Raw genomic sequence first — 6,859 nt, forward strand, 5'->3', positions numbered from 1 at the left:
AAACTACTTGTTTTTTAACAAACATTAATGGATTAGTAGTTTTACAGTCAAATTATTTGTGCCTGTTAATACAAATTATGCATTAAAAGCTTGTTTTCTCCAGATTTTATCCTTGTTCTAGGTTTATAACTAATCAAGTGTTTTTGTCTTCATAGTGCTTTTAGGTGCCTGAATGTGTTAACACTTCAAGACCTCAGTATGCGGTGGTTTTTAAATACTGAGTAACTAGATCATTTTATTAAGGGAAGGTGACAACGTGTATGCTGTATGGGGATTCCTTGTGCATGAAAACATGCTGTGTACAGGAAAAGATTCTTCAGAGTTGTCGTCTAATTGCTGCTCTTTATTTGTAATGATACAGCAAGTTGATGAACATGAGATTCACCAAAGCTTACTAAAATCAGAGTGTCTCAAAAGGAAATATGCTGTTCATTCAAAGCCGTTCCTTTTCTAAAAGGTCTAATGTAATCAGTAAACAGGGAGGGAATTCAGTTTGGGGACTTGAAATAAATTCCTGGTTTGAGTTCTGTCAGACACAGATGTTATTGAAGTATTATATACTGAAAGACAATTTGTGATTTTGAACCTGGCTCTGGTTTCTCTTTTAGAAGACATCAAACCGGACTGGTAGAATAAGGACTCTTCCATAACAAGGAAAAAGAACCAGCCTATAATCTCTAGCTCTCAGCAGCCCTACTCCACGGGGTTTTTCTTTTCTATGTCCTGCAGGTGGATTTAACCTTTTATGAATTTGTGGTTTTAAAGAGAATTAAATTTCCAGAAAACTGTAATAGTGATTTGTTTAGTTTTTCACTTGTATTTGCCACTGATCTGTGCGTTCTGCTTGGTTATGTTTCATGCCTTTCGAAGCTGTTAGCATTGCAATGCTCCCTTTGTTTCTTTACCAGAATACAGCGGACATTCCAAAAAAAATGCAGATCATGATTTGAATTTATTTAAAGGATCTCCAAATTTTTTCATGAAATAAAAATTACAGTAATTCTGTATTTAAGCTTGTCCTATGGATAAAAATTGAGTGCATTTCTTAGTAATTTGCAAACAGCTCGGGCACTGCAACTTTAGAGACTAATCCTGACTGGTGCTCTGTACCTACAGCATTTAATAATTTCAGTGGGAATTCTGAGCGTTCAGCCTCTTCCAGGATCAGGCTCTTAAGGAATTTATACTTCAATCAATGCATAGAGGATATTTGCACCAAACTGTAATTAATGTTATCAGGGGCTCAACATGTAGAATCTCCATATCTTGGTGGATTTCTAGACACTGAAGATCACAGCACTTGATAACTTCAGTGAACGGTTTGGGTTTGCAAGGAGAGGAGTTGAGCAGATTGGCTTGCATTAATAGAATTGCACTGACAGTGTTTCTTATAGGATTACTGAATAATTTTTTAATAAAATATAGATTTTATAATCAGGAAGCCAATACTAGGTACTGGAACAATAGTACAGAGGAGTTAATTTTTATTTCTACAGTGTTAAAAGTGCACTTATATGCTGGTTTATTTACATCTTGGGGAAAGGCGAGAGACTGCAAATAGGGAGATTATTACTACTTTCTTTTTTAAAAAAAGAAGGCTTAAGGCAAATTTTAAGACTAAAAATGTTTAAGCAATTATAAACAAGGCTAGACCCTTTGAAAAAAGTTTAGAAATATTCTTAAAATAAATTTTTATAGTGTTAATTTTGTAATAATTTATGTTTTGCTATACTTCAGAGCTAACTGACCGGTATAGTTTCAGAAACAGTATGAAACTTAGGAAAGTTTAAGCAATGTTTATATTTTTAAAATGTTCTTTGAATTATGTTTTTATTGTACATTTCTTCAGACTGAAAAATGTGTACATATCTTTGTTATTTTTGCACAATTTTTGTCTTGTTCAGTTTTAGGAGCAGTACTATGTTGATTTTTTTAATTTATTTTGAGTTATAAAACTGCAGGAGCTTAAAAATCTCAGTAACAAAGTCATCCTCTGTAATCAATTAACTATTTCTAGTTGTTGAGGGAAAACAGTGGTTGTGAGATTCAGTGGTTGCTTCTGAGAAATAATGCTAATCCATGACTGAAGGAGCAATGTTGTAGTTGTAGGAAGCTTTAGCTCTTTCCATGCATCTTTTAATTGGAACGCTGGAATATGGAGCCTGTCCTTTGAATGCTGCTTAGTTTTTTTTCCAACTGGCTTACACCTGACAGCATTTCAGGAAAGTTAAGCACCAACTAAAATCCCACAGGGTTCTTTCATCATCAGAGAATCATGATTTAATTATATGTATCAAAAATTTCAGCCTGAAAAGTGAAATGGAAGTAAACATTTGAAAAAAAAAAAGGATACAAACTGGACCAGCCTATAATGCATTATTAGTGTAGCATTCACTCAGTAGTTCTTTTTCTTCCCCATTTGCCTGAAAATCTTGTGATTTGTTTCCAGCAATAGAGGCTCAGAAGCTTTGGTTGTTCCACATACGCAATGCATAGGCCCATCAGCCATAAAACGCGACTTGGATAACTTGTATGCCTTCTTTTGTATTGATGTAACAATTGTACATAGTGCTGATCGACCTTTGTAGAGAATAGTTTATACAGCATATTCTATTATTGCTGATTCTCAGTGAACTATTGTTTTAAAAAAAAAAAGAAGAAAAAAATAAATTTTTCTATTTACACCTTATATTTTGTTATGCTGTTGACCCATGGCACTTTAACAAAACTCTGTGGGTTTTGCATAGCTGGTCGGTCATGGGATATATTAAATAACTGTTGTTGCACAGAAATGAATTTGCACCTGCTATATTGTGCTTTCCTACTACAGATTTTAGAACCTTTTCCAGAAGACTTTTGAAGAAAGCATGTCCAATCATTCTAAGAAAAAAAAAAATGCCATACTTGTACAGCCAATTTCTTTTCTACAATCCATATTTTGTAACACTAAGTATTTTCATTCTTTGTCCTGCACCTTTATGTATTAGCAGTATCAAATAGAATTCATTCCATGCTTGTGATAATTGTAAGCAGAATAAATGTCTAAAGTAGGTGTAAATAGTAAATTCTATGGCTTACAGTTTAAAAAAGGAAAACCGGAACAAACATGTATCTGATTGATACTGCCATGGTTCAACACCGGGCCTGGAGATATTCTCTAGTGAGCGATTGTATTTTTTGTTTTTTGCTTTATTATTATTATTTTTTTTGTAACATGGCTTTGTAAATAAAATAATTTATATGTTTGTAAGAAACAGATGCAGTTTTTGTCATTATTTATCTTTGCAAAGCAAAAATGGTCTGGACTGCGAGTCTGCCCTTTTTCTTCCCAGAGGCTGACATATACTGTGCCAGCACCGAGAATTCAACTGGTAGCTCAAAAAATCTGCCCAGCTCTCTCTACAGGGCTGAATTGCTCTGGGATTATTTTTGGCGTTTGTGTCTAAAATATTTCTGTATTTTCATGTCAGGACACGTGACAATCGGCTACTGATGTCTTTGCACTGTTAAATCATTTTTAATTTCCTTTGCTTAGCTGAACGCATTTTCTTATTCCTTATCAGTGTAAGAATTAACTTAGCTTGAGCTGCTAGATTTAGGAATTCTCACTTCAGTGGGCAGTACAAATGTATAACCGATCTTTTTATCATAGTTAATACTAAGAATGCAACTTTTATCTAGGCATTAAGATTCTTGTTCTGTGTAAAGCCTGTTCCAATTACAGATCAAATGAGACCGAAATTGTTCATTGGCTTGTCAGCTCTGCAGAGAGGTTTGCAGTTTTTTCTCTCGTAGCAAACCTCTTCTGCAAATCTGGGGAAGATGTACATTTTTATGCAGTATCTGGAAACTCAGTCTTGGAGATGCTGTTGGGAAGATGCTCACAATTATGGTATGATCTTTTTCAAAAGCAAGAAATTTGAACTGCAAACTGCGTTTCTGTATGCATACACTCAGAAATGGTTGAAGAGGTAAAAAGCTGGCCTATGGAATAGGAAATGGTAATCGAAGGAGGAAAATTTTACCTTCCAGGTAAACAGCTTTTTGTGTACTGTCTTGCGTGTTCTGATGCATGTAGCAAAGGCTAATCCTGAACTTCCTCTTTACTGCCTGATTTGTGCCTTGGTCTGAGCTGCTTATATTTTGATTTTTTTTTAATCTCGAGTTTATCTTTTCTAGTATAGAAATACCAAACATCATGACATAACAGTAGATACTAAAGTGGTCCCCATGTATGCCTCAAGAGGGACATTCTGTTTGTAAGATGCTTTGCTATTGCTGGCAGCCACTAGAAATTAAAGCTGCAGCCAAGAAAATGAACATTGCAGCCATGAGTTATTAGTTGCTTGCCATCATTGCCCATGGCCAGCAAAGGCAAAAAAACACTGAATTTATTTTCCAAATATGACTGAGTCATTTTTTAGCACTTGCAGGTCCATTAGAATGATTTACAAGCTGTTCTTGATTTAATTTCCCCCACCCTTTTTTTTGGTTATGCAACAAGTATTTTGCTTGTAGCTGTGCTTTTATTTGTATTATCCAGCATGCTCTGAATACCACCAGTTTCAGAGGGAAGCAGATCACACTGTCACTTTTTTATTCATTGCACTCTAGATTTTATGCTTCTGTTTTTACCACAGAAATATTTATTTTAGAAGAAAGTCATTGCTGCCTGCAACCAGTATCCATTTTACTCTTCCAAATCTGTCAGGATTCACAATTGGAAGAAATGTCAAATACTGATTCCAGAAATATTTGGAGGAGATTCATACAACAGATTCATGCTTTGGAACACAAGAATGTTTATTTCATGCAAATTGTTATGGTGTTTTGCTCCTTGAGTACCTCTTAAGCTACTACTCAAAACAAGTCCAGACCTCCTTTCAAATACTTTCCTAAGTAGAAGAAAGATAAAGCTGATAATTCAGCAGCAGGTCCCTGTTTGCCCTTTGACTGGAGAATCCATGGTACATGGTACGCACACTCTTGTTCTCATTTTGTAATGCATCACAAATAACATGGGCAGGATTCTTCTGTGTATGGTTTTTTGCTGTTTATGGCTGACCTGCAGAAATAGTTAGCTCTAGTCTGCGATCTGCTCTCTACACAGAAGGAGAAGGGAAGCTTTAGGGAAGCTTCCTGTGTTCAGAGGGAACCTTGCCAGAAATAACAATCAGGATCCAGGAGAACTTGATTGGAGGGTAAGGACACCAGTAGAGATTCAAGGTGGTGCACAACATTCTGTTGCCTGTTTGCACATTTCCCAAACCTGAAAGATGTAGCTCTGAAATTGAACCTGGGTTTGACTGACTTGGAGCAGTCACTGACATGGTTGATGTGACACCACAAGAGCCTAGTTTTTCAGAAAAGTTGTTTAGTATGAACGAAGTGTATTTACAGAATGCCACAGTTATAGAGGCCTGTTGGTGTAAATACCCAAATGGCCTGATGAACTCCTGGCTGCAACCCTGTAGTCCCGTGCCTGTGTCAGCTGGTTTCCAGCCTGGCACCTACTGAGGCAGAGGAGGCAGTGGTGACACAGTGAGCATCGCTGCAGAAGGGAAACCGCCACCCCTTCCCAGTGGCAAATTTACTCAGTGCTAATTTGGAGAGCTGTGTCACGGTTGAGTAGACAGGTCACTGGAAAAGGATTCCTCAGCTCAACCCTTTAGCTTTTTCCACCACAGATGCAGAATATATAGGCCTGTCGCCTTAGTTCTGAAGATATTCTCAACAACCTACAGAAGAAACTTTCCCTGCTGGTCAGCCCCATTCTTAAATTGCAACCATTTGCCTTCCTTTCTTTCGTTTTCTCCTTTTTTGACCCATAATCAGTTGGGGTGGGGGGTTGTGGTGTGTTTGGGGGGTAGGGTTTTTTTGTTTTAATCTTGCCTTGGGTTATTCCTTCCTTGTTAATTCCCCTTAGGATTTGTGTTTGGACCACACAGCCTGAACAGCAATACCAACACACTGGGCTTGCTGCTTCATTATCAAGGAGACACCAAGAAGGTGCAGAAAGCTGTTTTTCACTTGTGTTATTTTGCAGAGTGCTTCCAAGGGCTACAGCTTCACACTCTGAGCATGGATGCTTCCAAAGGAAAAAAAAAATATATATTCTAAGGGAAATGCTCCATTTGTGCTCCTTAACCTAGAACAATGGGAGTGCATGTTTGGTCCTGGAGTACATCACAGACTCAGTGTTGGGCCTCTCATTCCTAACAGACAATTCTCTAACACATTGACATTCACCTTCCCCCAATGTTGATGCATCCAGAAGTGCTGGATTTTGTAGACCAACACTGACACTGGGAAGTGCTCCAAGACCTCTTCCTGGTACCTGCTTTTACAGGGTATTGACTGAAGTGACTCCTGTTAAAATAGACTTGTGGACTAACGGTCAAACACAGGAAAAGACAGAGGTTACTCATCAGTAATGTAAGTCTTTGGAGATGCATAGTCCCCACTTTTCCTTCCTAACTGCATGCCCAGCCTTTCTGTTGTTTAAAATGTTTTGGGTTTTTTTTGGACTGTTTTGGTGTCAGAGAAACTAAGGCAATGGAGATGGATCTCTGATCCCCGCCACCCTGTGTAGTGTGAACTCACTCTACAGACGCTGCTAGAACAAAAGCATCAGATTCCTTAAGAGCTATATGCTCAGAGAGGCACTTAAACAGACAAACATACTATAAATCTCAGAAGAATGAAGGCTCCTGCTAAGTAACTTCTTTTTTCCCTTTGCCCTCAGCAAAAGTCCCAGTGTAGTTCTAGTAAATCAATTTCTTGGGTTTTCAGTCAACTGGGAAGTGGCCAGTTCTGTAAGAGTACCAGGTCTCCTGATACTAAACTAGCCTTTTTGTGA

General features: G+C 37.5%; 1 protein-coding gene across 2 annotated transcripts in view; it reads left to right on the top strand.

Annotated features, from left to right (window-relative positions):
• The window catches only part of ATXN7L1 (ataxin 7-like 1), a 39,762-nt gene extending 36,731 nt beyond the window's left edge, over positions 1–3,031 (top strand). Inside the window, exon 10 of one of the 2 annotated variants that reach the window (XM_010088156.1) lies at positions 609–3,031. In XM_010088156.1, the coding sequence (XP_010086458.1) occupies positions 609–650 (42 nt within the window). In that variant the 3' untranslated portion in view covers positions 651–3,031. The remainder of the gene's footprint in view (positions 1–608) is intronic. The other variant, XM_010088157.1, reaches the window with a different exon arrangement.
• The last annotated feature ends 3,828 nt before the right edge of the window (positions 3,032–6,859 follow it).

Source organism: Pterocles gutturalis, unplaced genomic scaffold (assembly GCF_000699245.1).
Source record: "Pterocles gutturalis isolate BGI_N339 unplaced genomic scaffold, ASM69924v1 scaffold2342, whole genome shotgun sequence".
Taxonomy (NCBI): domain Eukaryota; kingdom Metazoa; phylum Chordata; class Aves; order Pterocliformes; family Pteroclidae; genus Pterocles; species Pterocles gutturalis.